Below are 15,469 nucleotides of genomic sequence, written 5' to 3' on the forward strand. Positions count from 1 at the left end.
TGTTACAATATTATCAGTATTTTAACAAAATTGCTGATTGGGACTAACAGTGTCTTATATTTTAGATAATAAAAGATGAGGATGAAATTCATGAGATCTTTCTTTGGGTGTTGCGAACTTCGCACAGCAGTTGTTATAATTTCAATCTTTGACATTGTAAGTTTGTAATTTGTAATCTTTTTATCATTTTTATTATATTAAACCATTACAAATTCAGATTGATTTTCATCATCATCAGATATTTATTCTTTTTTTTCTTATTCCTTTAGATCTTTGGGTTTTACGAGATAATTGATTTTTCAATTAGAACATACCTTGAATTACATTATCACTTTGATGAGCAAAAAAAGACAATCACAAATAATGTAAATTCAACATCAAGCAACAGCACTTCATCTTTTAATATATCTATGGAATCGCCACATGATGAACTTTACACAGATTCTGCATTTGCAATCATTGTCATTGGATGTATTGATCTGTTCATTTCATCATTTCTGCTCTATGTTTCACTCCTGCGCAAATATGAATTACGAGTTGTCGTCTTTGTTGCAGCTATATGGGGTTTTGTAATGGCTTTCCTGAATCTTATTTCATTTGGTATCACCCTTTCTCTTGGAGAGTATGCAGAAATGGCTCTCTTTCTATTTGTTGGTCTCCTGGAATCATTCTTTGGATATGTCATTTTATCATTTTTCCACTTCATGACAGTTATTGTGGAAAGAGGCTTAGATGAAGTCAACATGGCATACTTTGCAGAAGATGACACAGTGATTACTACCATTCCTTCGGAGATCCAAATGGATGACACAGGTGATGATCGCCTTGTTATGGATGACCTAAATGAAGATTATCCAGAGTTTGGCGATGATGGGCATATACCCCTGCACATAGTTGGGTAGTTTGTACTGTAATATAACTTTGCTTGATAACAAAATCACAATTTACAATCAATTATCAAAAGCACTTAAAGAAAAATCAATAGATTAACTAAACTAATTCAAAATTACCTGTACCTTTTTTTAGAAAGAATTGAAGAATATATAAAAAAGGAGGTTCAAAGTGAAGAAGTGCGGAATTGTACTTTTTTATTGATGCTCGTTACAAAGTTGGTTCTATCATAACAATTTGTTGATGAAAAGTTTCTTCAAGGTTTATTGCCTCATGTTAAATGATTGATCCAAAATCCTTAAGTGTCAACAATTTTACAATTTTACAATTTATTGAGCAAAAGCTCCTGCAAGAAACTTTTTAGATCTTGATTTTATACTTTGTAAAAATTTAGATTCAGACCAGTGGCAAGGATTTAAAAAATCTCATTCCCATATAGCTTACTATTAGAATTAGCAACTAGGTATAACTGATTTTCCGATTTTGTAATCATTTTTAATAATTATAATGTAAAATATAATTGTGGTTGTTTGATTTCGTTTATCTAGTAGATATTTTAATAAATATTTTGTAATTAATAAATTTAGAAATAGAGGATTTAGTATTTAATACTAAAAATAGAAGTTTTCAATTTGGGGCTAACCATTGTTGGAGATTTTTTTTAAGCTCAAATATGCAAGTCAACTGCAATTTTATTATTGAGCAGCTGGTTGACTAGTCCCAATTTATCTTCACTAAAATGCTTATTTGTAGTTTTTTATTAACAATGTTTTGGTAATATTTAAAGTTTAGAATAGGGCTTGGCTTGAAAAATTGTTGGTTTGCCGTCACCCGACCCTAGATTTTGGAGCTGGGTCGGTCGGTCGGAATTTATTTTTATTTTGGCGATTTATGAAATTTTCGTCCATGGAAGGGTTAACATTTTGTTTACATTTAGGTAATTTTGAATAAAAAACAGAAGTGCTAGCAGGGAATTTACGATTCTTATGCTTGAGTGTTGAGACAAACAAGATACGAGTTTTGATTTTATATACTTTGAAGTTTTTGAAGGAAAAAAATCTTCTTTACGAAAATGGCAATAAAATTTTTCGGGTCGGCAGGTTTCGATGTAGGGCAGGTCGGGTGACAGCAAAGCAACGATTTTTTAAGTCCAACCTAGATCATTATGCACACTTTTTTATTTAAGAATAGTTTTTAACTTCAGTTTCATTTTGTTTAAGCGCCTTTTTCAACTTTTTCAATTCATTTTTCTTTCAAATAGTTTCTAGTTCGTTTATATTTTGTATATAAAAATAATTAAAAAGTTAACCTGCTAGTTTTCATTTGTTGGTAGGTAGTAGGCAGTCTCATAAAAAAACAGTCGTGTGCTTTTTAACAGCTTTGGCATTTAATTCTTCTCTTTTTTCAAAATTTGTTCTGATTTGTTTGATGACCTTATTCATGAATCTTTTCTCAGAATAATCAACAGACATAGCCTGAAATAGCTAGTTATCTTAAACCCTCTCTACTTATCACTGCCAATTTATTTACCTAAATATAATTAGTATTTATTTTATTAGAGAACCTACTAAATGTTGTCACTTGGGTGGTTTCCAGCCTAACGAACAATTTCTTAAACATGTTCTTAATTTTCATAACACTAAAAGTCCTTATGTCGAATTTAGAAACACCAAAAACTGGGAAAATCAAGTCTGTTCTTGACACGACCCTTACAAATTCTTTTCTGAGCTGAGTCTGGCCATATTCTTATGATGCTCTTAAGATTTTTGCCGATTTTCAGCCTAAATGCTCTTAAACTTATGGTTCTAATGAAAAATAAGCTATATATACAGTACACGTTGCTGAATTTAATACTAAATCGTCAATTAACACGTTTTAATTAATGGCTGAGTTTTAAAAAAGTTTCACATCTTCAAGGTCTTTTTGGTCAAACAAAGCGAACTGGGTTTCATACTAACTTTTCAGTCTTTATGGTTTCACACGTGACAAACTAGTTTTTTCATTATTACTTGCTAGCATAATTTAATTTTAGTTCTAAAAAATGTTTTAAACTATTCACTTTTTTCTTGCTTGCTTTTACTTTTAGTCTTGCTTAATCCTCAATGTCTTTTGCACTTTAGGCTTTTTAAAAATAGTTTTAGTTATTTTTTATTTCATGCTTGACCCAATCTCTAAAAATGACATATTTTTGTCCAATTTTTGACATTATGTCAATTTTCTTTAAGTAAAACATTTTTACTGAAATATTTCAGTTTCTCTATAGCGATTTACTGAAAGCTCATAAACCCCTCTTTTCGGAAATAGTAAAAAGTCACAAAACGCCTTTCACCTTAAAAGCAAATTCATTTATTTTTTAGATAATGCGTACTACCAAAATAAAACGGAAATAAAAAAAACTAACTATCAAAATGATTGAGGGTGAAAACAAAGTGTTACAAGCCTTCTTGGGGACACTTTTGACATGGGGACTGACAGCTGCTGGTTCAGCCATGGTCTTTATCTTTGGACATCGTCGCTTTAATGGAAAAGTATAACAATTTTTCTCATCTTGTACCTGTGTCGCGTTCAATTTAATTACGAAAAAAGATTCTTGTCCTTCCATAACCGGTGAGGAAAGAATAACTTTTCTTATTCATAATCCTTTCTTATCAATTTTTAGAGAAAGATTTTGGACACAAGTTTGGGATTCGCTGCTGGTGTAAGTATATGTTTTCATATTATACATATAATTTGCTTTTCATATATATATTCTCAAGAGTATTTTCAAGAATTTTGATCTTTATAAATATCTTTAATTAATTGGTGGTTGAGCTGTATCAATTAACATCATGTCCCTACCTTATCGCCACTATTACATTAACTTGAATGTTAAATTCTTCTTTTTACCCTCTTATTCTAAAGCACAAAGATCAAAAGATAAACTTAATTTCCTTAGGTGATGACGGCAGCTTCATATTGGTCATTGTTAGCACCCGCTATCGACATGGCTGAAAAATCTGGTACCTATGGTGAAAAGGGTGCATTTGCTCCTGTGGCTGTTGGCTTCTTTCTTGGTGGTGTTTTTGTTTTTATATCTGATATTTGTATTCCCAAATTTGTAAGTTTGTTCATTTAACTAACTAACTAACTAATTTAACTATCTAACTAACTGTTCATTAAAAAAAATGTTTTTCTTGTTGATTTTAAGACTTTTTAGATATAACTCTTTTCCCGGTCGCTAATTTTTTCAAATAGTCTTGTCGTCTTTTAACCTTTTTCGAAACAACCTCCAGGAGAGGAAACTGCCATGGTATCTCTAATTCAGCTTTCACTTCTTTCTAAAAGGCCACAGAAGACCCATCAGTAGCTCTTGCGATGTATAATCAACGTAAAAAGTATGAAGATAAAAATAGTGATAATAATCCTACACTGGCATCTATCGTCAGTGAAGAGCCTTCTCGAGAAATAGATCAACAGTCGCCAGCAACCAGTGACCCTGAGCTGATTACATCCGTTGAGAATGGGGATAAAGTCTCACTGACGGACTCTATACAATTGAAAATTCGAAACCGTAAGAATGCACCCGACAAACCAGAAATGGTGCTTGAATATCAAATTGAATCCCGAGAAGAAAAGAAAGCAATAGAAGCTGCAGAGAGAAAAGCTCGATATGAAAGTTGGAAAAGAATGTTGTTATTAATCATTGCAATTACTGTTCATAATATTCCAGGTACTGCTAATTATCATGTCTTACCCTCTTTAGCACTTCATCTTCGTTCAATAATTCTTTTCCGCGCAGGATCTTTCTTAAACAGCACACAAATTAACCATAAGTTTCAAGGTTCACAGCGAAAATACCTTAACTTTAGCCTGGTGATTGCTAAAGATATGACATCATTGACTTTGACACTGGCTCCATGACTATTAATGATTATTACGGTTGTTTATCTTAGAGGGTTTGGCAGTGGGAGTTGCATTTGGTGCCATTGGATCATCTAGCTCAGCAACCTTTTCATCTGCCAGGTATGTTCAGCCAGCTTTGGCATTTTACCGTATCTTTTCTAAAAGTCCTAAATTGTTAAGTCTACAAATGGCCATTTTATATGTAAAAGTCAAGTGAGCCATTAAAAAATGTTTTAATTTGAATTTTTGTATAATGATGAATCTTCTGCTTATCTTCGATTTCCATTGTCTGTTTCATATATAAGTTTGTTTTCATTTAAGGAGTCTGGCTATCGGTATTGGAGTACAAAACTTCCCTGAGGGAATGGCAGTCAGTGTTCCTTTATGTGCAGCTGGTTATTCGCCTTTGAAAAGCTTCTGGTGAGCGACCTTCCATTATGATCTATGAGTTGTGACTTTGACATTCGCACAAAAATGTTGAAGTGAAATGTTTCAAAATATTTCCTTTTCTCTTTTCAGGTATGGTCAACTTAGTGGAATGGTGGAACCCATCTTCGGTGTTCTAGGTTCTTTAGTTGTGGTGGTAAGAAAGTATTTAATTCATTCCGTGCTAGTTCATCGCAAAAACGTTTTATAATTTGTTTTATGACAAGAATCGATTATTTCAGTACTCGTTTTTATTTAATTGGTGTTTATTACTTTTTATAACTGCTAGAGGTACCATAAAATGTTGTTCCATTATGCAGGTAGCAGAGCCGATTCTTCCATACGCTCTAGCGTTTGCGGCAGGAGCAATGATATATGTGGTGGTAGATGACATCATCCCTGAAGCTAACATGTGGTAAGACACCATTTCCCAGTTTTATTTTCTTGTACTTTTGTTTATCTAATCCCAGCATCTTCCTTCACTGGACTTCCTCTCTCTTGTTGTGAGCTCTTAAAAAGTTATTTGTCCCATATGTATGTCAAATCGATACTAACCCTATTATCTCATTTTCATGACGTCGAAAATTTCTTGCCATTTACGAAACTTTTGTTAACAGAACGCTTGAGGTTGATCATTATGACCTCATTTCATACTTCATCATTTATAGATGATTTTATTTTTGTTCCTCATAGTGGCAATGGTCGCTATGCATCCTGGGGCACAATGCTTGGATTCATCGTCATGATGTCACTTGATGTTGCTCTTGGTTAATCAACTGTCCTGTTTTCATTTTATATTATAGATTTTGTTCAAATTGATTTTTCTCTACATGAAAAACAGCCTTTTTAGGAGAATAGAACTACAAAAAGTGACCTTTTTGGCTCTTCCATCGGACACTATTCTGCCTTTTTCAAATTATGGCCTTTTATCAAGGCTTTGAAAACTGATTTTTAAGTCAAAACTTCTGACCCGCTGATTGATACCCTTGAAGACGTATTCTATATATTTTTGTTATGATTTTGGGTGTATCATTAGGTTTTAGTTCTGTTTGACCTCTTTAGGCATATAAATTAGTACTGATATTAGTCAGAAAATATTATAATTTCCTATTTTATTTTTTACTTTCTTAATTAATATATTGTATTCTACAGTAGCTATTTTGAATTTCAATTTTTCACAACTCTTTAGAAGTTCTCTAGGTTCAATGAGAGTTAGATTTACAGAATTATATTATCATAATATTTTCATGTATTTAGGATATTGGTGCGGAGTGTTAGTGATGGTGTGCAATTTTTATAGTTTTTTAGCTTGAGAAAGCGATTTACGATAATATTTATATTATGCATGTCAAAAAGGAACTTTGCATGTTCAAATTTTATTTTTTGTTCACAGTTTCCCATTCACGATAAAATGACCATTGTATACGCAACCTAGTGTCCTAGTAGACCTTCGTTTTGATCACGTCAACTTAACGGCTGTAACGTCTTTGTAAACACTGAGAGACTTTATTGACATTCTGTTATTCTTCCAGGTGAAAAAAACCTTATACTTCAGTACTAAATAAAAGACAACACAATGTCCTCCTCAGCGTCAGGACAGAATGGACTTCTTGAAGACTTGCTTTCCTACAGCAATTTGGTGCATGCCATTGCTGGAGCCACAGGAAGTGTTGTCGGAATGTCCACATTCTATCCACTGGATATCGTCAGAACTAGATTCCAAGGTATGTTCATCGATGAATGATTATCTAGAATATGCACCACTGCAACGACTTGAATTGTGTAATATCATATCATGCAACTTTTTAGATTTAGGTGACCCTTTTCCAGTGTGATACTGACGAATTGGATAAAAAATTTGATTCTGAAAGACTTTGAAGACTTTTTACATGCTGATTCGTGATCATTTTCTAGAAGTATTGATTTCCTGATATGATAGTCTGTAAAGAATGTTTAATGTGCACGAGGACAGTTTATGATGGAAAAAAGAAACTGGTGCTCCGAAGGAATTCTTGGTTAGAATCGTTCGGCCCAACAACTTAAGCATATGATGGTAATGAATTTCTTTTCTTTCCACTTATTCAGCGGATGAGAAATTGAAAGCAGTGGGTCCACTTCAAGCTATGAAGAAATTGGCTGATGAAGAAGGGGTGTAAGAAAAAATCTTTTTGGACCTACCCCGGTGGGGTGGAGGTCCTATAAATTCACCTCTGTCCGTTCGTCCGTCCGCCCGTCCTCGTTACCAGCTTTTCTCGAGATTGAATCATAGGAATCATTTGATTTTTGGTACAAATGTGCAAAACGGTGGTGGCCAAAATGTGACGGAGCCCGATTTTCGAAACAAAAAATTTTGGGCAAATTTGGGCTTTGTGAAAAATTGGATCATTAAATTTTTTTGATTTTTTGCATGAAGGTAAAAATCATAGGTAAAAGATGGCTCTAGCAGATTTTTGCAAAAAAAATTATTTGGCTTAAAAAACGCATGTTTATCTATAAGAATCACTATTAATAAGCATACATCAATGTTCTTAAATTACTCAATTTCTTTATGTCTTTAGCTTTTTACAAGATTGGCTCTTTTATTCTTTATGATTTTTTGCACAAAGATGCATAACTATAAACCCTCGAATGTGACTGAGCCCGATTTTCAAAGAAAAAAAATGTTTTTGGGCAAATTTGGGCCCAAAAACGGCTAAAAAGCGGGTTTTTTGGACTTTGTGTGAAAAATTGGAATGATTTTTTGCATGAAAGTAGGTAAAAGATGGGTCAAGCAGATTTTTGTATAAAAACTTTTCAGCTCAAAAAAACGCATCTTTATCTATAAGAATCACTATTAATAAGCATACATCAATGTTCTTAGCCAAATTACTCAATTTTTTGATGAGATCGATGTCTTTTTATGCTCACGAAGTCTTGAATATGAAAGAATATTTCAAGAGCATGAAATTTTGGTTTCTAAAAGTTTTTTTTGTAAGAAACAAACGACTAATTTTAATAAATCGTCACTATTTGTGTTCTGAATGATTGTTTAACGTTCATGCTCACGTAGATATCAATTATATATGTGTTAAATGCATAACCAGGTAGGTCCATAAAAGTATCACTTGTTATTTTTTTTTTGAAAATATTTCAAGAATACTTAAGTTAAAGGAGACAAGTCTATCAATTCCATAGTACTGGAGTTTGTAGCCTTTTTGGAACCTTTAGAACCTTGGTGTGATATCATGTTCTAACTCTGAACTGAAAGATGACACATACTCTCTTAGTTAGATCTTATTGCATCTTTCAACCAAAAAATCATTTCCACCCCTAATTATCTGCAAGTAAAAAAAAAAAGGATTTCACCTGAACTAAATTCTCCAATTTTTTTTCGAATGCGAAATTTTTATTCTGCTATCTGAATTATTTCCAAGCCTCTTTTTTAGAATAATTCATTTCTTTTTCTCAGGGAAGCGTTGTATAGAGGACTGGGTCCCGTGTTGACCAGTTTGTATTGCTCCAACTTTGTTTACTTCTATTCGTTCAATGGCATGAAAATGATCGCCAACTCGAACGGGCTGAAAGCATCTGTTGGAAGGGATTTGGTGCTAGGTTACGTAGCAGGTTCGTAGAAAATTCGGCTATGACGATTCCAAATTAAGTTTCGAGGGTCGTATAGTAATTGCAAGCGGTTACTTTTACAGAAAAATCCATTTTCAACAGAAATAACAGAAAACAGAAAGAATATTTAAATTTTGAATAGTCTACTACTAAATGGAATGTCAGACTCAAATGGTGTGGGCTCTTTTCTGTATGTAAAATGTGATTCTCTTACGCTATAACTCATGTTTGCTTGGATCCTTAACTTTGAGATAACTCTGACCCTTTCTTGGCCAGGTTGTATCAATGCTATGATGACCACTCCATTGTGGGTGACAAACACTCGATTGAAGTTGCAAGGCGTATTGAAAGACGAAGCAGGAGAACAACCTGAGAAAAAATTCAACGGATTGATCGGTAATTCTAGATATTACCTTCTTATCTTTGTTGGGCGTCTTATCAGATTACCTTATTACACAAATATTACTAGGCAAGTATTCGACGGCCTTGAAATTTGCGCGATCTGAAATTAACACGAATTTTTCTGCTTTTTCAAAGAAACAGCGACTGGTTTTGATTAAGGGGGTTTTTATTGACATGAAATATTTCAATTCGTGTTGATAAAATGACTATAGAGTGTAATTATATGTAAGATGGATTTTAGTTTCTTTTTGCACATCATATTTACCAGTGTGGTCTAATTATTAACGTATTTTTGTATTTTTCTACAGATGGTATGAGAAAGATAGCAAAAGAGGAGGGCGTACACGCCTTGTGGAATGGCGTTGAGGCGTCATTTATTTTGTCAGGAAACCCGGCCATTCATTTTATGGTTTACGAAGCTTTGAAAAGAGTTGTGTTGAAAGCTAGAGGAGCACGAGGCAAAACAGCTGTAAGTTCTTCTCTGTAAATTTCTATCTCCTTAGCAACTGTTTGCGAAAGTTTCTTCAAAGATGTCCCACATTAGATATAATTGCGGTGGTCGGTTTTACATCTCACATTATCTTGTACAGGGATTCTTGCCAACTTTCATTCCATTTCAATCTTCCTTATTTTTTCTTTATTTGAAAAAATGACAAGTGCATTACCGAACATATATTACATAACACTACTAACATAGATATGATAGTCCCTCCCCCGCTGGGAACTACCTTATTACACGAATATTACTAGTCATTTTATTAACACGAATTGAAAAACTTAGTGTTAATAAAAATCCTCTTAATTAAAACCAGCCTGGCGGTGTCCTTGAAAAAGCAGATAAAATTCGTGTTAATTTTTTGCGTGTTAATTTCAAGGTCGTTTAATACTTTTGCCTTGTAATATTCGTGTAAGATAAAGTGGTATCTCCAGAGGTACTAGACTATGTTAAAAGAAACAAAAATAATACTGGAAAAAATAATGTAGGGAGCTATGATTGTTGAGTCAAGACTAGAACAAAGCTTTCCTTTCTTTCACAGACGTTATCATCGTTCGAATCATTCGTTATTGGTGGGTTTGCGAAAGCAGTGGCTACCGTCATCACTTACCCCTTACAATTGATTCAATGTCGTTTGAGGGTAAGTTTCTCTTCGTCTATCATTTTGGAAAACTCGACCTGTCTGCTAATTAGTCAAGGGAAAATGGCCTGAAAACCCACCTTGGACGGAACTTTGTACATTAGGGAATGAAGCCCAAAATTCGGTAAAATATGAAAGGTGAAAATGGGATGGTTCGAGATGATTTAATTAATTATTCAGTAAAACCCAGACGTTGAATCGGCAGAAAATTCTGTACATACAACTCTTCATTTATTTTTCTTACTTTGATTTTGTAGGCTAAAAGGAGAAGTAACGACGGGTCTGGATCAATGTCAAGTGTATTGGAAGAGGTTTTAAGGTAAGTCTTTTTTATATTCTGCATTTTTAATAAAGAAATGTGTGCAATCTGTATCATTGTCAATATTTTCCGAGAATCTGACAAACTCGAGCTCCCATCGTGACACGTCGAATTCTGGGATGTTATTCATTATTTTGAATTTTTGGACCTACCCCGGTGGAAGTCCTATAAATTAACCTGTGTTTGTTCGTTCGTCCGTTCGTCCGTTCGTCCGTTCGTCCGTCCGTCCGTTCGTTCGTTCGTTCGTTCGTCTGTTAGCAACTTTTCTCAGGGTTGAATCATAGGAATCTTTCGATTTTTGGTACAAAGGTGCAAAATGGTGGTGGCCAAAATGTGACGGAGCCCGATTTTCGAAAAATAATTTTTTTGGCCAAATTTGTGCCAAAAAACGGCAAAAAAACGGGTTTTTTGGACTTCGTGATATATTGGATCATTGTTTTTTTCTGATTTTTTGCATGAAAGTATGTAAAAGGTGGCTCAAGCAGATTTTGGTAAAAAGAAGATTTTTTCGGCTCAAAAAACGCATCTTTATCTATAAGAATCACTATTAATAAGCATACATCAATGTTCTTAGCCGAATTACTCAAGATGTTTTTTTTTGCTCACGAAGTCTTGAATATGAAAGAATATTTCAAGAGCATGAAATTTTGGTTTCTAAACGTTTTTTTATAAGAAACAAACGACTAATTTAAATAGATCGTCACTATTTGTGTTCTGAATGATTGTTTAATGGTCACGTCACGTAGATATCAATTATAAATGTGTTAAATGCATAACCAGGTAGGTCCATAAAAGTATCACTTGTTTTCTCTTCTTTTTTTGCTGCAGGACATCTGGGTTCAACGGCTTATACAAAGGTATGGAATCGAAATTATACCAAACTGTCCTCACTGCATCTCTCATGTTTTTGTCATACGAAAAAATTATGGCTTTGATTTATACTGTCTTCAAAGTTCACCAAAAATCAAAGAAGCCTTGATACCTTTTGGACCACCATAGAGACGGATTGGGAATATGGATTTAGAACACGTGCGGGAAAATGATTTCAGGCCGCCACACACATTTACATACATTGAACATTAGTAGGTATCAAATTTTTGGATTTCTACCCATGCATTACATTAGATAACATGATTCAAATTATACCATGATTCAAATTAATTTACTCTGATTTATTGCCGATTGAGGTATTTGACTGGACTATTAGACAATATACCTGTATAAATCTCAAAAGAAACTATTCAAATCAAACTCAGACTGCATATGGGACTGCTTGAAAAATGGATCTTCCAAATAGACTCGATAATTTAGAAATTTTTATATAAAAAATTACAATTTACCAAACGAGATTATATTTTTTGTTTTGTTTTAGAATTTTATTTATCGATTAAAATGAGGAATTCTTGGGAAATAATACTTTTTGAACAAAATAACAAATTAAAGTGTGTTTTTATTCTCATTTAGCTTACGATCAACTTTCGTTCACAACATTTTTTAAAAGTACAACTAAAACCTGAAAGAAATCATATTATCTGCCTAGCTCTAGCACTATTCAAGTCCAATTTGAATTTAGAACGAGAAATATCATTCTCTGGTGGTGACACTTTCCCAATTTTCCAACACAGTGAGTGTGTTGGCAAACATTTGAAACATTGTTCTATTCACTTCTAACGGTCTTCATTAGCAGCATCATTTTTCGGCAGATATGGAGTCCAGCTCGTCTTGTAATTCAACTATTGATTGTTTGTGTTGTTGGCGCCAAAACTTTTCAAACAAATGGACCTAAGTGAATAAAATAAACGAATAAACTTCATAATCATCACGGAAAAGAAACCAAAGACCTTTGGGTATTTGTGAAGCTTCTATTATACTGTGTATCGGTGTCAGCTTTTTACTAAATACCGCGGGTAGCGTGCTTCGTTTCGCTACGAATTGAAATGAAGTTATTCTATTGGTCAACTATTGGCTAGAAATGACGTAAGAATTTCGTTACGGAGCGGGACCGTAACGCGTGCACGTGGTCTACTCTTGTCTCCCGAATAGACGCCCTCCCGCTAATTGTTAAAAGAAAAAAAATCCATCCCCCCGCTCTTATTAAGACCCACTGCTAATTAAATTCGAATAATTCAATATTTTATCACAGTGTAGATAGACCTTTAACTTGTTAAAATTTTCCTTTTTGTTAGTATTGGTTCTTATTTTACGTGTTCATTTGCTAAAATCTCTTTTTTGTTGTTGAAATTGATACCAGTTGATACCCGCTAATTAATTATTCGAAAATTTTCCACCCAGGACATTCTTATTACAACCCTCCCCCCCCCGCTTATTAATTTTTGGGAAAATGTTTTTGAAAGTTCTCCTCTGCTGGGACTAGCCTCATTTTCAAAAATTTTCCACCTAGGACATTTTTATTCCAACCCCTCCCTACGCTTATTAAGTTTTGAGATTTTTTCCAATCCCCCCGCTTATTCCAACCCCCCGGCTATTAGATACCCGAGAAAGGTATGTAGCTTCTTTTAGATTGTCTCGAAAGAAAAGCTTGTTTTTTTAGGCGTCGTTCAGTAGTTTTGTATCATATCCCGCTAAAGGAATGTTGTCATATACCTCAGTTTGAAATTTGTCGAATTCTTCGTTGGATTGCTTGAGTTCTTCTTCTAATCGTTTGACTTGATCTTGATATTTGACCAATGATTCACCTTCCTTTGCGTTCGATGTTTCGAGGTCCTCTAAAAACGAAACAAGCGAAAAGTGATTAGAAAAGATATTCAATACATGGGTACTGATGTAATCTCTAATATTTGTTTAATGCGTTCAAATCTCTCGTCTGAAAGGCCCTTTCAACAATTTTTTAGGGAAAGAAGCTTTTGACAAATCTTCAAATTCAAGAATTATTTGCATTTCACGTGTAACTTACTAATGGTCCTCTCTCTGTGCAAGATATCTTCTTCCAATCGTGTGATCTGTTTTGCCATATCATCGTTCCTGCTGGTTAACATGGAGACACGGTCTTGCAATTTCATCATTTGATCACGATCAGTATCGATGATGTCTGCCATTTCTTTCAGTTTATTGTTCAACTTGTAGATAGCTTCTTGGTGAGCCTGTTTCTCTTTCGTCCGATCTTCATGTTCTCCCTGCGAAACGAAGAAACGAAAGCTAGAGATAAATGTATATTGGTAAACAATATCCCAGCAACTGATTCGAGAAAACCTGAGTGTCTAGCTCACCCTTATAGTAGAACCAAATCCAAAATAGTTAATTTTAGAGCATTCGACTCGAGAAACATTCTAGATGTACATTTTAAAAGAATGTCATTGATTGCTTTCAGAGTTTTTCAATCTTCTTGCCAACACTAAGCTCCCAATTTCAAATTGCTGAATATTCAAGAGCAGTGGTTCTATAAAGATTCGATGCTTTTCAAATTTTACCTGAATAATAACTTTGATTCGTTTCAACTCTTCAGTCAGCCTCGTGCGAATGTGTTCAGACTCCAATCGATGTCTTTCGTATTCCTCTCTCAGATCACGAAGTCTTTCTTCTAAATCTCGTTTCTCTTGTGTTTCCACGGCAAGTGATTGTTGTGTTTCAGTCATGGTTTGACACAGTTTCTCATTCATGATCTGTTTTTCGTTACATTGTTCTTGAAGTAATTTCAACTTTTTCTCAGCCATTCGGAAACGTTCATCATTTTCCATGAAGATCATTTGACAATGTTTCAACTTCTCTTCCAGATCGACCACTTGCTTTTCCTTCTCACTGATCGATTTCGAAAAAGTCGCTATTTTAATGTCTTTCTCCTCTACCTCGCTCTCCAAGCTCTCTTTCTTTTTTGAAACTTTGTCCATGCTTTCTTTGAGGTGGTTGCTATCTTCTGTAATCTCCTTGAATTCTCTTTCTCGTTTCTCTTGTTTACTTTGTAACTCTGCCAACTCTTTTTCACTCTTTTCATATTTGACTTGAAGCTCTTCCTTAATCTTACGAACATTCATGAGTTCAATTTTCAGATCTTCTCGACTCTTATTGAAGTTGGAGCGTTCAGATTCCCAAACTTCCGTCATATTACCTAACGACACACCTTTTCCTGAAACCTCCGCGAGCTTCATTTCAATTTCACGCGTTTTGTTGTTGCTTTCTCGTAGCTCTTCCCGGATATTTTCATTTTGTTGTCTTTCTCTTTCCAACTGCATTTTAACCTCTGCTCCCTTCATCCTCTCATCGTCTACCTGTGATTTCATGGTATCTTGCTTCAACTTCAACGCGATGTTCTCCTCTCGCACTCTCCCCATATCCCCTTGCAGCGATTCGTATTTCTTCTCAAACTCTTTCGGTCACCTTTGTACGATTCGATCGTTTTTTGAAGGTCGTCCACCTTTAGTCGAGCACACCTTTCCCTAAATAAAAAAAGGTTTTACGTTATGTTAAAGTAACGTGATGGTAGGGAGTGACAGCCAAGGATTACTGATTTTCGCGCCTCATTTTTTTCACTTTACCAAAAGTTGTCGCCTAAGTCTTATTCAAGTACTTGTGCTTCTGGATGTCAGATTATATTACATCTTGTTTCTACACCTGGTTTAAATTATCGTCTACTCAGAATATAGATTGACGCTTTTCTTGACAGGACCTGATTCTAATAACAATATCACGATGATTATGGACACTCATAAATAACCTTCTAACTGAATTAAATATTTGAGAGAAAGTAGGTTTCGTAGACGTAGGACACTCTCGAAAAAAGCACTTAAGATGAGGAGGAAAGTATTGACTTACTGTGATTCCATTTCTTTCTTGGCGATGATGACTTCACCTTCCAGGG

General features: G+C 34.3%; 3 protein-coding genes and 1 long non-coding RNA gene across 4 annotated transcripts; 3 read left to right on the plus strand and 1 right to left on the minus strand.

Moving 5' to 3' along the window:
- On the plus strand, positions 1-2,947 carry LOC136809350 (uncharacterized). Its single transcript, XR_010846969.1, has 2 exons — positions 1-156; positions 270-2,947. It is a non-coding gene; the product is annotated as an uncharacterized lncRNA (long non-coding RNA).
- A 294-nt stretch (positions 2,948-3,241) lies between these two features.
- LOC136809351 (zinc transporter ZIP11-like) lies at positions 3,242-6,558 on the plus strand. Its single transcript, XM_067065870.1, has 9 exons — positions 3,242-3,419; positions 3,551-3,589; positions 3,827-3,988; positions 4,216-4,600; positions 4,824-4,893; positions 5,095-5,193; positions 5,293-5,356; positions 5,520-5,614; positions 5,893-6,558. The coding sequence occupies exons 1-9, from the start codon at positions 3,300-3,302 to the stop codon at positions 5,969-5,971; spliced, it is 1,113 nt and encodes a 370-aa protein (XP_066921971.1). The 5' UTR covers positions 3,242-3,299; the 3' UTR covers positions 5,972-6,558.
- A 172-nt stretch (positions 6,559-6,730) lies between these two features.
- On the plus strand, positions 6,731-12,074 carry LOC136809353 (peroxisomal membrane protein PMP34-like). The gene is made up of 8 exons (XM_067065872.1): positions 6,731-6,923; positions 7,285-7,351; positions 8,648-8,802; positions 9,076-9,195; positions 9,510-9,670; positions 10,239-10,337; positions 10,595-10,656; positions 11,485-12,074. Exons 1-8 carry the CDS (start codon positions 6,776-6,778, stop codon positions 11,633-11,635), a joined length of 963 nt encoding a protein of 320 aa, XP_066921973.1. The 5' UTR covers positions 6,731-6,775; the 3' UTR covers positions 11,636-12,074.
- Positions 12,075-12,145: 71 nt separating this feature from the next.
- On the minus strand, positions 12,146-14,976 carry LOC136809352 (golgin subfamily A member 6-like protein 22). Its single transcript, XM_067065871.1, has 4 exons — positions 14,085-14,976; positions 13,571-13,790; positions 13,261-13,382; positions 12,146-12,438 (listed from the first exon to the last, which is right to left on the minus strand). Exons 1-4 carry the CDS (start codon positions 14,940-14,942, stop codon positions 12,346-12,348), a joined length of 1,293 nt encoding a protein of 430 aa, XP_066921972.1. The 5' UTR covers positions 14,943-14,976; the 3' UTR covers positions 12,146-12,345.
- Between the last annotated feature and the right edge of the window lie 493 nt (positions 14,977-15,469).

Source organism: Clytia hemisphaerica, unplaced genomic scaffold, assembly GCF_902728285.1.
Source record: "Clytia hemisphaerica strain Z4C2 unplaced genomic scaffold, Clytia hemisphaerica genome assembly, whole genome shotgun sequence".
Classification (NCBI taxonomy): Eukaryota; Metazoa; Cnidaria; class Hydrozoa; order Leptothecata; family Clytiidae; genus Clytia; species Clytia hemisphaerica.

Excerpts from the sequence above, each read along its gene's own strand:
- LOC136809352 (XM_067065871.1), bottom strand. The coding sequence starts at position 14,942 with ATGGGGAGAGTGCGAGAGGAGAACATCGCGTTGAAGTTGAAGCAAGAT. Across the intron at positions 13,791-14,084 it reads GAATCAAAGTTATTATTCAG|GGAGAACATGAAGATCGGAC; the intron begins GTAAAATTTGAA and ends TTCGTTTCGCAG. Across the intron at positions 13,383-13,570 it reads GCACAGAGAGAGGACCATTA|AGGACCTCGAAACATCGAAC; the intron begins GTAAGTTACACG and ends TTTCGTTTTTAG.
- LOC136809353 (XM_067065872.1), top strand. The coding sequence starts at position 6,776 with ATGTCCTCCTCAGCGTCAGGACAGAATGGACTTCTTGAAGACTTGCTT. Across the intron at positions 9,196-9,509 it reads AAAATTCAACGGATTGATCG|ATGGTATGAGAAAGATAGCA; the intron begins GTAATTCTAGAT and ends ATTTTTCTACAG. Across the intron at positions 10,657-11,484 it reads GTATTGGAAGAGGTTTTAAG|GACATCTGGGTTCAACGGCT; the intron begins GTAAGTCTTTTT and ends TTTTTGCTGCAG.
- LOC136809351 (XM_067065870.1), top strand. The coding sequence starts at position 3,300 with ATGATTGAGGGTGAAAACAAAGTGTTACAAGCCTTCTTGGGGACACTT. Across the intron at positions 3,420-3,550 it reads ATCGTCGCTTTAATGGAAAA|AGAAAGATTTTGGACACAAG; the intron begins GTATAACAATTT and ends ATCAATTTTTAG. Across the intron at positions 5,357-5,519 it reads TAGGTTCTTTAGTTGTGGTG|GTAGCAGAGCCGATTCTTCC; the intron begins GTAAGAAAGTAT and ends TCCATTATGCAG.